The sequence below is a fragment of the Budorcas taxicolor genome, chromosome 13 (assembly GCF_023091745.1).
Source record: "Budorcas taxicolor isolate Tak-1 chromosome 13, Takin1.1, whole genome shotgun sequence".
NCBI classification, from domain to species: Eukaryota; Metazoa; Chordata; class Mammalia; order Artiodactyla; family Bovidae; genus Budorcas; species Budorcas taxicolor.
Window position 1 is genome coordinate 42,454,650 of NC_068922.1, and position 14,738 is coordinate 42,469,387.

General features: G+C 54.9%; 1 protein-coding gene across 1 annotated transcript in view; it reads right to left on the minus strand.

Moving 5' to 3' along the window:
- Nucleotides 1-5,052: 5,052 nt before the first annotated feature.
- ACSS1 (acyl-CoA synthetase short chain family member 1) overlaps nucleotides 5,053-14,738 on the minus strand; it is a 43,969-nt gene continuing 34,283 nt past the window's right edge. Inside the window, exons 7-14 of the mRNA XM_052651208.1 lie at nucleotides 14,325-14,462; nucleotides 12,039-12,131; nucleotides 11,048-11,160; nucleotides 10,712-10,838; nucleotides 10,024-10,151; nucleotides 9,885-9,948; nucleotides 7,821-7,939; nucleotides 5,053-6,559 (exon numbers count right to left, since the gene is read on the minus strand). Of these exons, the coding sequence (XP_052507168.1) occupies nucleotides 6,380-6,559; nucleotides 7,821-7,939; nucleotides 9,885-9,948; nucleotides 10,024-10,151; nucleotides 10,712-10,838; nucleotides 11,048-11,160; nucleotides 12,039-12,131; nucleotides 14,325-14,462 (962 nt within the window). The 3' untranslated portion in view covers nucleotides 5,053-6,379. The remainder of the gene's footprint in view (nucleotides 6,560-7,820; nucleotides 7,940-9,884; nucleotides 9,949-10,023; nucleotides 10,152-10,711; nucleotides 10,839-11,047; nucleotides 11,161-12,038; nucleotides 12,132-14,324; nucleotides 14,463-14,738) is intronic.

Below are 14,738 nucleotides of genomic sequence, written 5' to 3' on the forward strand. Positions count from 1 at the left end.
CGAAGGGAACCAGCGGGCTCGTGAGGGCGTTTGGCAAATAAAGGAGCGAAAGATGGACGGGATGGGAAAGACACTGGGAGGGGGCTTTTCCGGCAGAGGAAACCGGGTCCTTTTACTGTGCAGCGTCTCCAGAAAAGCCCGCTCGGAATGAAGCCCTGAGAATCGGTTTCCCTGCTGCTCCACAAGGCAGTTCCCAGGTCAGCGGGCTCCCCGAGCCTTTCTGGGTGCTGGGGGAAGGGGCGGCGTCAGACCCCCTACTCGACTGCCCCCGAGAAAAATCTGCAAGACCCAGCGTGAGAGGATGAAACTTTCTTGATGAATCGAGGTCTGCAGGGTTCCAGGTTGTATAATTAACACCTGGGCAACATCTTTCTCTGCTGATGCACCAGAACGGCCGCTGTCCCAGGGATGGGTTTTAACAGCTACACGATGGGCCCCTTCCTGCCTGTCTGGAGCATCCCTTCCGCCCTGAATCCTGTGTTTCACACACTGAGTATTATTTGCTGTTTCTAATTCTCTGCCTCCCTGCCTTGGTCCCTATTATTCCTTGTCTCTCTGATACTGCTTTCCTTCACCTCCACTTGGCCAAAACCATTTTTATGTCTCAGGGCCCATGTCATTTGCTGAAAATCCTTCCCCTAATTTCAGAAGCAGGACACCTTTGTGTCTAAGGCACTCTCACTGGAGATTTTTGTATTTCATGCCAACTGGAAACAGCAACATGACTGTACAAGAAAATAATAAAAACGTAGGTTTATTGAACTTGCTTCAGCAAAGAAATGCACCAGAGGACACATGAGCCTCCTCCCGACAGCAGTGTAATGGAAGGGTCTCCAAGGGGTCTGGGCTGGAGTTAACCATAGATGGTCTTGGCAAGGATGGGTCAGAGTTTGTAACCAGAATAGTCACTGGAGGGGTCAGTGGTTTTGTCTTGGAGCATGTGCTCTGCACAAGCGGAGCCACGTGTTGCACACCACAGTTTAGTCCTGTTTTTCTGTTTAGATGTCGTAAGAAGCAAAATTAGCACTAACCTTTTAAGTTAGGGCTAGTTGTGGTTTCTTCTCAGAACCCCCCACACCCCATACCTTCCAGGATAGCTGCCATCCTGTTCCTGGCAGGGGGGATGGGGTCACCTTGTTGGTTAGATCAGGTTCCTCAACCGCTGCACTACTGACAATTTGGGCCAGATAATTCTTTGGAGAGAAGAGAGGGAGGAGCTGTCCTGCACATTGTAGGGTGCTGAGCAGCAGCCCACCTACTCATGGCTGCACCCTGAGCCTGGGGCTGAGGCCCACTTCCAGCCGTGCTGCCTTCCCAGTTGCTTGCTCTCAAGTCATTTGGGCCAGGAGGACCGTCCCAGCGGCTAGACGCCACAGTCAGTCTCTTGAGGCCTTCAGTGTCAGCAGCTGGACCCAAAGGCATAACGTGAGGGTGAAAATAAACATGTTCGCCCTGTGGCAAATGCCCTGCAGGTTGCTGTGGCTGCAGTGCCACCACTCCTGAAGACTGGAGCTCTTAGCTGCACATTAGATCATCGGGAATCTTTGAAATGTACCAGTGCAGGAGACAAGAGATGCAGGTGCAGTGCCCGGGATGGGAACTTCCCCTGGAGGAGAGCATGGCAACCCACTCCAGTATTCTTGCCTGGAGAATCTCATGGACAGAGGAGCCTGGAGGGCTACAGTCCATGGGGTCGCAAAGAGTGGGACACGACTGAAGCAACTTGGCACACACGCACACATACTTAACATTGTACTGGGAGGGAATAAATAATACAAAGTAGTATGTAAACAACCTCAGTAACTCACAGGAAATGCTTGAGTGAAATGGATGTTGGCATTCAGAACTTTTCGCATGTAAGGAACATTATGCATGGCTTTCTATTCCTGTGATGGCAGATTAGGTGATAGACTCACACCCACAGTGGGGACAACGATGAACTCACCACTGAGCCCAGCATGGTGATCAGGATCCAGGAATGACAGAGGCTCAGGAAGATGAGCCCAGGGCTGGAAGCCACTTTTTCCCCAAGCGCATTCACAGGTCTAGAGGAGGAGATTGAGAGGCCAGCCAGTTCAGAGACCCAGGTATAGTACTCCTGAGTCCTGGGAGGTCAGCAATGGTTGCCATGGCACTCATTTGCCTGCTTTCCTGTTTCACACCCTTATCCCTGACACTTGTTCCTGGAATCACATTCCTAAGTAAGTCACATACAAGCCTTTATCGCAGCTCCTTCAGGGCAGGTGAGACCAAGGCAGGAAGAGAGATGACAATGTGAGAAATTGCAACGTGAGACGTCTGTGTCCTCAGAAGAAAGAATAACAAAAATTATATTTAAAGATACAATAAATGACTGAGATATTTCTAAAACTGATTCAGGTGGACATCAACCCACAGACTCAAGAAGTTCTGTGGAGCCCAAGCAGGATAAATAAGTTTTATTTGTGAAATGAAATACTGTGAAACCAAAGACAACTGGTGTTCACAAACCAGAGAGGATTTGTTTGCTTGGTTTCACCCTGTTATGCAGCAGAATTCCCAAACAATGATGAAGGGAAAACCTCCTTAACTCGGGTTAGAGATCAGCACCCTGCCTCCTCCCACCAAAGTCAACGCCTCCCGGAAGGCTTACTGTGGGCCTGCACCTGCCTCAGCTCTCCCCATCCCAGATAACATTTCAAAGGCCAACAAGATGCCTTCAAAATTATAAAATAAAAGTTAAATATTGATGCTCCCCTAAGCTCTCTCAGGAGGAGTCTGAGCATGGAGGTCAAGGGTGGAGTCAGACAGGCTCCATCCAAACCCAACTCCACCACCTTCCCACCTCCTCTGCCAAGTGGGGACAAGTGTCTATACAGGAGGCGCTGTGAGGGTGAAGTGGGCTGAGTCGAGCACCTGGCAGGGCCTCCTTCAGCAGCAGAAGTGGTTGTGTTTTTGTTTTAACTCACCTGTTTATTTTTGGCCATGCTGGGTCTTCCCTGCTACTCTCTGGCTTTCTCCAGTTGCAGCAAGATGGGGCTACTCTTGGTTGGGGTGCGCTGGCCTCTCTTGCAGAGCACAGGCTCTAGGCGCTCGCACTTCACTAGGTGTGTGTGGTTGTGGCGTGTGGGCTTAGTTGCTCCACAACATATGGAATCTTCCTGGGCCAGGGATCAAACCCATGTCCCCTGCAATGGCACGCAGAGTCTCTTAACCACTGGACCACCAGGCAAGCCCCGTGGAAGCATTTCCATAATGACATGGGGTATCTTGAGGGCTGGAGATGAGGGCGAGTCAGTCTGGGAGGACTTGAATTAATCACACTCGAGTCAGGCTGAGGCAGTGGTGAGCACTGCCACTGCCACTCCTGCTCTGCAAGTGCAGCCACTGTGGGTGACGCAGGACCAGCATGTGTGTCCTGGTGTGCCTGTGTCACCTCGGGATCTGCCGTTAGGCCGGTGTCGTGCCGTCACAGCACAGTGGTCTTTCTGTCCCTTCTGGTCCCTGCTCTGCTTCCACGCCATCAGTCATCCATCTCCACTCTGCTCTCTGCTGTTGGTGGCTCCAAGTCGGGTCTTTGTCAGTCTTGACAGAAGCAGTAACGCAGGGAGCAAAGCCTAGGGCTGAGTTAGGCAGGACAGTGTGCCCCACTCTGTCCCAGGCAGGCCCTGCTGGAGCTCTCTCTGAGTCCTCTTAGAGGCCAGACGCATCACACAGCCAAGGGCTGTGATACCACCGTTGCCGAAATTGTTGGCCTATTCCCACTGTTGGCCTATTTCCCAGCACCAAGTAGAAACACAGAGACTGCGTTTTGGGTGAAGTAGAAAAGAGTAGCTTTATTGCTTTGCCAGGCAAAGGGGGGAAGAGTAGGCTAATGCCTTCCAGACCAGGTGACCCCCCTCTGGAGGGAGTAGAAAGGTGGTATACTGTTCAGAGGGCAGGGCAGGATCAGCTCATGGAGAGTTAGGTTAGTTGACGTCAAGGTGGAGTTTCAAGTATCATCAGCCTTCTGGTTTCAACCAGTCTAGGGTCTGTGTTCTTGGGATCAGCAGTTTTCATGCGGAGGGATCTACTGCCTGTAAAAACAACTTAGGAATGTGTGTCAGATGTTTATCCATATCTTTCAGGGAACTGAGAGTTCGGTAGTTCTGCCATCACAGCTCCCTGGCCCAAGAGCGATTCTTTGCTTCTACATCTTCACATTTCCCAGTCATTAACTCTTGAGTCAGCCTTTTACTTCAAAAGACAAGGACACAGAGGCTTGTACATGGTTTCCCTGGGAATGACGGTCGCAAGCCCCCAGGAGACCGAGATCAGGGTGGCTTTACCAGAAGGGGACGCTGGGTAACTGGATTTGTTAAAAGTCGCCCTGTAACCCTCTCCCACTGCCCTGCCTGGGGCCAGACTGCTGTGGCTGGGACTTCCCAGGCAGCCAGAGGTAGATCCGGGTCTTTTCCTGGTGAGCCACCTTCATAAATTCAGCATCTTCCCAGCCTCCTCCCCACGCCTGTGGGCTCCAGAGGGACACTGTCCCTGGGCCACCGGGCTCCAGCTCTGAGGAGCATTTCGCATCCCTACCTCTCAGGGCGCCCGTTCGACGTGTATTTCTCTGAAGCCTGCCTCTCATCCACTGAAGGAAACAACTCCTGTCCATCTCTGGGCGGCGGAGGGGTTGGGGGGGGGGGGGTGTCGCTGCCTGGGTGGGCTTCTACTCCCTCGAGCTCTGTGCTCTAGATCAGCCCCCACGGCTGACGAGGGGTCTGTGTCATCCAGCCTGGTAGCTCCCAGCCACGTGGCACCTGAGCATCATTGGCTGGTGCCACCAAGGAACTACATTTTTAGTTTGTTTTTTAACATATCTAACTAGACACATGTAACTAGTGATTGGCCAGCACCAGTGGTCTAGAGACACATTAAGTTAGCCAAGTAACATCCTAAGATAGGTGAGTTTCCTGGAGTTGTACTTCCTCCAGGAAGACAGTGAATTTTTTAAGTTTTCTCTTTTGAGTGAACCGGTCTCTTCCAGTTTTGTTCCAAGGATTATATTCAGCAACTAAGAATAGCAATTTTTTTTAAATCAGAAAACGTCACCACAGAAAGAAGAGAATGAACAAAATAAAGCTTTATTTGAACGGCCCTGCAGATCATTTTGAGGCCCTGGTCACTGTCCCAGTTTATAGTGAAGTCATTTCCTAAGTAGTGCCCTGATTATAATGAACCAAGTCCAGTGAAACGCTACAGGTGCAGGTATGTGGTTCTGTTAGAGCCGTGTGCTACAGCCGAGGCCACCCATCCTCGCCTGGCCACCCTGCATGGTCACAGCAGGTGTTAAGCAACCCGATGCCCTCTGAACACCTGTACACCTGCAGGGCACCGCCCACTGTGGGGCACAGAGCCAGGTGGGGGCAGCCCTCCCTGTTCTCCGGGACCCAGCTCAGCAGGCTATCCTCCCCTTGATCCACAAGTGGGCCCTCATGTGCTTGGCTATAAATAGACCCTTTGCAGCCTACCGGTCCACATCATTTTGTTAAGTCCAGAGGACTCAAGGCACACTGGCAAAGGGGAAGACTGGCTCAGAGCAGGGAGGTAGGACGGTTTGCGGGGACCCAGTTTCAGCTGCATTAGTGAGTCCCCAGCTTCCCTGAAGAGCCCCAAGAGTGGAGCACACCAACTGGCGGCTAAGAGGGTCCTAGGCCAGGGGAGAGTAATCATCCCAGACCACAGCCTGCACAAACACACACGACCAGAACCCATCCCCACAGGTGCTCCTAGCAGCTAGGATTCATCACACACAAATCAAGAGAAGTGGAAACACACCAAAAATAGATGCTGTGGGCTTGAGAGGTTTCAACATAGCTGTGTTAAGACAGAGGCACAAACATTTCCAACTTACATTTCCAACAAGCCAAACAGTAACCCAAAGTGCACCCTCCAGCCCACCACGCTTCCCCACGAGCGGAGGCAAAAAAGGAGCTTTTCGTAACTGTTAAGAAGAGTGTGTGCAAGTAGAGCACACACTGCATGTGTGCGGGCACCATGTTTCTTCTAAAATATAAAAGTATAAAAATAAAATCTTCACCTTTTGTTTCTAGAAACATCTGGAGGAAACATGACTGCTGTTTGTTTGCTCCCAGTCCACCTGAGCAGACACAGGGGCTCCACCTTCCTGTGCTGTCAGGGGGACAGGGGGATGGACTTTTCACCAGGAAACCAGATTCGGGACAAGAGGGAGGAAGCTCTCCCTGGGCGAGGACCTGTCATGGGTCCCCGGGGAGGGGAGGCGGGGACTTCAGGCTTCACAAGGAGGGCAGCCTGGGTTCTGCTGGGGCGTCTAGGAACAAGCCAACTCGGGAGCTGTGTTCCAGGAACACGCATTAGGGGCCTGGTCTCAGCAGAGCCATCACTTGGCACACCCCCGCTTGTCTTTGTACTCCTGGTAGGCGCTCAGGATCTCCGTGACTACGCCAGGGTCCTCGAGGGTGGTGGTGTCCCCCAGGTCCTGAGCTCGGCCCATGACAATCTTCCTCAGGAGCCTCCGCATGACTTTTCCAGACCGAGTTTTTGGAAGACGCTTCACTACCTGGCAGGGAAGACGCAGCATTAGCCTTTGGGTGGTGCTCAGACTCCCAGCCGGTGTCCAGTTGTACTGAGATGAGGGTGTCCTGGAGGAAGACACCCCTCCCCAAGGACCCAATAGGAATGGCTGAGGTGCAGCCCCCCGACACAGAGAGCGGCGGGGCTGTGGCCTCCAGTTTTATTCTCCAAGCGTGCATCCTAAGTCACTTCAGTCGTGTTTGACTCTTTGTGACCCCATGGAGTGTAGCCCGCCAGGCTCCTCTGTCCATGGAATGCTCCAGGCAAGAATACTGGAATGAGTTGCCGTGCCTTCTTCCAGGGGATCTTCCCAACTCAGGAATTGAACCCGCATCTCTTACATCCCCTGCATTGGCACGTGGGTTGTTTATCACTAGCTCTGCCTGGGAAGCCCTTGTTCTCCTCCTTCTGGACCTAAAGCTAAAACCATCCACTGCCCGGGGGTTGGCTGAATCTCCACTGCGGAGGCTCTACCCATACCTGGTGGACCTCACTGCCGACACCCATTCCTCCTGCCAGTTAAGCTGGGAGGGCTCTCGGGTGACAGCAGAACCAGGTGTTCGAGGGGCACCTTGTCTCCTCCCCTGGCTGGGACCATAATTGGCTTTTCTAACATAAGAAGTAGGAGCTGCTTGAGAGGAAAATGTCATCTTGCTCAGTGTTTGAAACTTAGCGTTTGACATTATCCATCCACAGGCATTCAATGTCAAGGCAATACAGGAAGGACTGCATTTAGGGCCTATAACAGCGGCCGGTCCTTAGAAAGAAACTTGTTCATCGACAGGGAGTTCAGGTGAAGCTCTGGTCACCAGGCCAACAGTGTCACTCATATGGCACCAAGTGAGGCTGGGCCCTCCTGCCTCAGAGTCCTACCTCCCAGCTAAAGAAGGTCGTGGGCTGGTATTGAAAGAAGGATTGAAAAGCCACCGGGGCTGAGAAGATGGCCCAGTCTTCCCCCAAAACCCACCCCGGCAAAGACTCCCAGGCAGACTCTGGTGGCATCTCCCCGCCAGCCCGGGGACATCTGGTCCGGACCTAGGCCTCTCTATTTACAATGCCCGACCCTCTGCAACCCAGCAAGGCCTGAGTGCCCGGGCACTGTCCACGCTGACACTATCTCCTCCCCCACTCCGAGGACGCAGCAGCCACCCCCTCACCCACCTCCTGCTGCCACCCTGTCAATGGTAGGAAGCAGAAAGAAGGCTGAAAAGCAGCAGCTCGGTGGCCCTTGAAGGGCATCCACTCACCAGGACCTGATCAGGCACTGCGTACTTGGCGATCTTGTCGGCTACCACCAACCGGAGCTCCTTCACCACCACGTCCACATCACCCACGTCATCTTTCAACACAATGAAGGCGAAGGCGGCTGGAAGGAGAGCAGAGGTTCAGACCACGAACCACCTCCCAGGGCAGCGTGTTTCACACAATCGCCGTTAAGTCCAAAGGGGTTTTAGATCAGAGGCCAATGCACCCGTGGCCACTGGTCCCTGTAGCTGCCTCCCTGAAGGTGCATTTCCATTTTCATTCAAGGTGGAAGTGACTCCAGGAGCTCCTCTGAGGGCCCTGGGGTGGCGGACACGTGTGGAGAGACCCTGGAGCCGTGACTCACCTCTGTCCTTACGCCTGTGACACAGCCATGACATGGGCTGTCAGAGACTCACTTTCCACCATGTGCGTCGGGCATGGAATCCCTCCCCAGGCACTAGTCTGTGGACCTGTGTCCAGCCTGTGGGCATCAGATCCGAAGCTATTTAAACACAAGTTCAGTGTAAAATGCAGCTGGGAGCCACTGTGCGGACAGCACAGATGAATTGCTCAGCAAGAAGCTCTATTGGGCTGCACTGGTCACCAATAGTTTAGCATAAACACCAGGTTTGGTTTTCAGTACCCGAGAGAGGATCAGAGGGGCTCCTGGGCATCTCCTTAACTACGATGTCACATACGGACCCAACTCCATTCCTCTCCGTGTGAGTGGTCACTGTCCCAGCGTCACTTTGGACAGTCTGACCTGCACTGCCCCCTCCTACCGCAGCTGCCTTCACATGCAGCCTCCATATTGCTCGCTGGCCTGCCTATGCCTGCCCCGAGCCCACCCCAATCAAGACACCTACGATCCCCGCTGAGCCGATCCAGCTGCCTCTCCCCTCTCCCCCGGCCCCTCCAGCACATGAGCCCACAGGGCAGGGACTTAGGTCGCTCCCTAGGTCTGCATTCTAATCACACGAGACCTGGGGAGCTCTCCTCCGTCAGGTCAAGTGCAGAGAGAGTGGGGAAAAACACACACACACAGTTTTTGTTGTTCATGTTTTACAAGTGGACAAATGCTCAAATGTGTTAGTAATCAGGAAAATGCACATAACCATAGCCAATACACAAATTCTCTCCCAAAGCCTGGCAGGCAACACCCAGAGCCACTAGGAGGCAAGGGAGGCTGGTGGAACATGGCATGGGCCAAGGGCCCTGAGACTCACACACGAGGACTTGTCCTGTCTCATTCCCTCAACCCCTGACACCCCCACCTTGAGTCTCAGCCAGTTCACAAGGGAGACAGCCTCACAGGTGTGTCCTTCATGGTAACTGAAAATGCTTTCTTAAAGCACTTAATAAGTGTTCAGTTTTCCTAAAGGTTGGCTTAGAGACAGTGAGTAACTCATAGAAGAGCAGCACGCAGACATGGCCAGGAGGCTGGAGACGCTAGGACCCCGAGAGGAAGTGTGCCTGGGCTGCTCCAGACAGAGAGCTCCATCTGTCCTGAAGGGCAACACGGAGAGTCGGTCAGGCCAGGCCAGTGTCACCATTGCCCACCTGGCATTACAGCTCAGATGAGCCTGTCCTTTCCCAGACCCACCACTTAGAAACCGGCAGGCTTTGAAACAAAGTGTGTCAGTGAGGATCAGTCCTGTCACGGGCTCTGCACTTCCCTGGCCCATCGCTGTGCAGGGGAACCCAGGTCAGACTCCCCCAGAGAGAGTCCGGGCCTTCCATGTGCGGGCAGCGAGGGGCACTTCCACACATATCCCTAGCAGGGTGGCCAGGTGAGGCTGTGGACCAGGAGGAAGCGCCCCGAGCTCAGCTGGGCCAACAGGTCAGGGCTGCTCGCCACAAGTGAGTGTCCCTCAAAGATGACAGAGCTGCGGCGCTGCAGAATCTAGACTTTTTTCTACCATTCGTGCTGTTCAGCCCCCTCCCCCAAACCCCCGCTTGAAGGAGGGGTGAGCCAGCAGCCTGACCCCAGGGAAAGCCCTGGCCCTGCCCACGAGTCCACGCCTCCTAGAGACCCCGCCCCCAGGGCCGGAGGGTGGAGGACGCACCTTCTCCCTTGATGTCGTGCGGGTAGCCAATGACAGCGGTCTCGGGCACCGCGGGGTGGTCAGCCTGGGCAGGACAGAACACACAGAGGTGAGGCACTGACTCAGACTCAGCCCCCAGACCAGCGGCGGCCGGGCTTACCAAGGCGTCCTCGATCTCCGCGGTCCCCACCCGGTGGCCGCTGATGTTGATAACGTCGTCCATGCGCCCAGTGATCTCGTAGTAGCCCTCCTCTGTTCGGTAAGCCCCATCTCCCGTGAAGTAGTAGCCTGCACCACAGCGCGGGAGTTGGCCCCAGCTCCCAGCCAGGACCGGTAGGGCTCCCGTCATTCCACGAGAGACCCCCTGAACAGGAGGAAGTGCAGACCCCCCCCCCCAACAGCAGACCCCCACAGGGAGACACTCCCCAGGTGCTGCCTGGCTGGTGCCAGTAAAGGGCAGAACGGCTGCCAGATGGCCGGAGGCTGAGCCTGGAAGCAGGAGCTGCAAGGAGCCCACTCCAGCTTCCCCATTAGTGTCTCTGATGGGCTTGCCACTGCTGGGCATCAGTTCCCACCGGCACACGTATTTGCGAACTTCCACCCAACCACACTACACAAGTCAGGAGGACAACAACAGGGAGACAGGGAAGGCCTGGGGCCACCACCGTCATTGCCAGGGTGGTGTCCTTGTGCTTCTCCTGGGAGCCCACAGCCTGAGCCCCCAGGAGGACCCCAAGCAGGGCCACTTCCGACTCAGAGGGAAGGAAAATAGGGACAGTTCACATAACTCCCGGCTCCTTGGAAACAGTTCTGGGACTGTCCAGCAGCAGCAGCAGGGAAAGGCTCACCAGGGTAGGCCTCGAAGTAGACGTCCAGGAATCGCTGGTGGTCTCCGTAGATGGTCCGGGCCATGCCCGGCCAGGCCTGGGACAGGCACAGAGCCCCAGACACATCTCCGCCCTCCAGGATATTTCCCTGCAGACCCAGGAGACAGAAGGAATGACCATCTCCTGTTCTCCAAACCGCCGGGCCCAACGCAGGAACAGGACAGGCACCCCAGAGGGGCTTTCCCCTCTAAGAGGAGACCCTGCGGTGGGTGCCTTGTGAGGGGGAGAGGGCAGCGGGGGCCAGGGAGGCAGGACAAGCAGTGGGGCTGGGCAGGGCGCATGGAAAGGGTGATTCACCTTCTCATCCATAAGAACGGGAACAATGCCGAACAGGGGCCTCATCGCCATGCAGGGCAGGATCTCTGCCCCCTCCTCTGAGGGCCGTGGAGAGATACAGATGCCCCCCGTTTCTGCAGGGGGTAAGACGAAACGCCAGTGGGCCTGGGGCTACTGACACGTGCGTCCAGACCGCATGGGCACTGGGTCCACACAGCACACAAGGGTGCGCTCCAGAGAGGGAGGGAAGGACCTGCCATCCGGGGCAAGGAAATGGCCCCGGTGACCAAAGGACCTCTGTCTGAGGAGAAACCAGGCTAGAGTGCTGGTCCCTCCACTGTGGAAACAAGAACACACCTAGGGCAGCCCCAGGAGCTGAGGTCCCCAGCCTGTGTCATGGGGACATGGGGGCAGTGGAAAGGAGGACAGAGGGAAAGAATGCTCAGGGCAAGGACCCCAGACCAGGAGAACAGCCCCAGGTTCTGCCCCTGGTCATTTCTCTGGATCCATCAGCCTGCAGGGGAAGGCCTACCGGGGCTCCGCTGTAGGGAATACCCAGGGCCTTTCTGAACCACGAGGCCTGCAAACCAGGAACATCTCTTTCTGGCTTCTTGAAGGATGAGACTTCAGCCACTTCAGTGAGGGGTCTCTTGGCCCCCAAATTCTGCTAAGTCAGACACCCCAGAGGAGAGGGGCAAATCAAAGCAAAACAATGCAAATAAAACTTCTTTTCCCACTAACATCTAATCCTAGACTCAAGGTCCCTTAAACAGCAGGCCCCAGGCTAGACTATGCTGGGTTCAGGAGGTGGGCCGCCATGGACGGGACCCTTGTGGGCTCCTGTGTCGCCCCCTCCATGCCCACCCAGGTCCCACCTTACAGACGAGGAAAGGAGGCTCGGGGAAGCCTTCACACCCAGGTGTCAGAGCTGCAGAGCAGCAGCAGCCCCGAGCTCCTCTCCCCAAACGCCAGGCGCCCATGGGGCTGAGCCTCCCCCGATGGACAGGCTCACCTGTCTGCCACCAGGTGTCTACCAGCGTGCACCGGCCGTCCCCCACCACCCTGTGCAGCCACTCCCAGGCCTCATGGTTGATCGGCTCTCCCACTGCAACCATACGAGACAGAAGTGTTAAGAGACTCCACAGGGCTGAAGCCAAAGGAGCGGATTTCATGAGGAAAACAGATCTGTTAGTTGTCCTGAAAGGCACACAGGAGACTTGAGAAAGCAGTGAGATCATCCTCTTTAAGGCTATTGAAGAATACAAATGACAGTGAGATATTTTCAATATCAGGGGGTCAAAAACCAAGAGGCTGGCAAGAGTGTGGAGGAAACACCAGCATTTACACCACCCGAGTGCAGCTTGGGAGCGATGCAGGCATTTCTCTTCCTGTTTGTTTATGGTCATCCCAACTGGGGACCGAACCCACGTCCCTGCAGTGGAAGCTCAGAGTCCTAACTACAGGACCACTAGGGAAATCCCTCTCTTCCTGTTTAGAAGTGACACTCCTGCTGCAACTGCTCTAGGAGCCTGCTGCTGGCAGAATGCAGTAAAGCCACACATGTTCGTTCTGTGATGAGAAGGCAGCGCCCAGCCCCAGAAGGAAAAATGGACGAGGGTGTTCCTGCAGCCTGCAGCTAAAAACGGTCCGTGGAGCAGAGAATGGCAAAGTGAGTCATGGCACTTTCCTGATGGACCAGCACCGGCCAAAGCACGGAGCGGTCCCAGTGCAGGAGCCGCTGTGCTGGTCACCCCTCTGCCAGTGCGGCCGCACGTCGAGATGCGGGGAAGTCGTTCTGGCTCACAAGCCATTTAACTTGGACTTAGGCTGATGACAACAGCCTATCTGTGGCCTGTCAAACAGACCCTGTAATCTGCTTTAGTCATTAAAAAAAAGGGAAAAGGGCACACCGACCAGAAGTTTAGGAGATAAGAGATAAATGCCTCCTGCCTGGGATGCCGACACTGGGACTCCTTTGATGATAAGACTCTTCTCCTAGGGCCGCGGCTGTACTGACTCTGTGTACGTGCTGATGGGCTTCTTCAGAACCTTGAAGGCATGTATCCCTGACTTGTTTGATGTACTTTGTTCTGATAAGACATAGAATTGCTAAAAACCATACTCCTCTGGCAGAGAAAGCAATGGCACCCCACTCCAGTTCTCTTGCCTGGAAAATCCCATGGGCGGAGGAGCCTGGTAGACTGCAGTCCACGGGATCGTTAAGAGTCGGACACAACTGAGCGACTTCACTTTCACTTTTCACCTTCATGCATTGGAGAAGGAAATGGCAACCCACTCCAGTGTTCTTGCCTGGAGAATCCCAGGGACAGGGGAGCCTGGTGGGCTGCCGTCTATGGGGTCGCACAAAGTCGGACACGACTGAAGCGACTTAGCAACAACATACTTCTCTGGAGCAGCTCCTCAGATCTAGCCTCCTCAGCTTGGCTTGAATAACACTCTCTTCTATTTTTATTAGTTGCTCGCAGAGAGTTGGACACGACTAAGCGACTAAATAACAATTCTTATTATACACTGGTTACTGATTATTTTCCTCAACAATACTCTGGTCTCAGAACACCCCACAGGCCTCTGCTATTGGCACTGGTTATGCGGCTGGGCTGCCCCGTTACAGAGGCCCGGCTAGCCTGTGAGGGCTCCCTGGGGCAGGGGGTTTCGGCACACTCCTGGTCCGAGAGAGTGGCTCTGGTCATGGGTTTTAGGGAGTGAGGCCCACAGGAGTCTGCCAGGCCTGGGGGACACACAGACCCTCAAGCAGCGTCTCCCTCATTACCTGGTCCTGCTTCCTTAGCAACTAAATCCCCTACGGGAGAACAGGCCTGAAACCTTCCCCCTCCAAGGACCACCTCAACTCAAGGTCACCTTTCCAAAATGCCCTCACGTGACCTGGTGACATGGATCCAAATTATCATAAAAGTGAAGGTAACCTCTAATCTCGCAACACCATCCCTGCCTGGAGACACGCACCCAAGGGCAGAACGCCACAGATGCCCGTGCTGGGAACAGAGTGGGTAAAATCCCGGGCAGCAGTGGGGAACCAGCCAGGGCCTGACCTTCCCACAATGCTGAGTTTTCATAATGAAGACGGAGCACAGCCAAGGTCGCAGTGCTGAGCTCCAGTCCCTCCACGGCTGTGGGCTCCTGACGAGGGCTTCCAGGGAGGACATCTGCTTTCTACAGCTGTGGCCACATCAAGTGGACTCAGCGCAGACATGGCCATTGTGATGAAGCATCCAGAGGCCTGCGCGGCTCCGACACACACGCGCCTGCAGCCGCTCACCTGAGCCCAGGGTCCGCAGAGAAGAGCGGTCATACTTCTTCACCCAGGAGTCCTCGAACTTCAGCAGCAGCCGGTAGGCCGTCGGGGCGCCATAAAACTGATTGATCTTCAGCCTCTGCACCATCTCCCAGTACCGACCTATGAGAGGCCCCAGGTCATGTCACCTCCGTGAGCCTCACTCAGAGGTGACCCACATTACCATGTGCTGGATGCACGCAAACACCTACAGTGTCCACGAAACCCACTTTGCACCACTGCTGGAAGGGGAGGGGCTCCCCGTGCACCAGCTCCGCCTGGCCCTGGGCCTGCCAGCCCACGTCCTGACCCACGTGACACAGCAAGGAAGCAAAGGGATGTTACGGTGAAGTAGCACCAATGCAGAACCCACGTCCAGGAGGACATAAACAGCCTCCA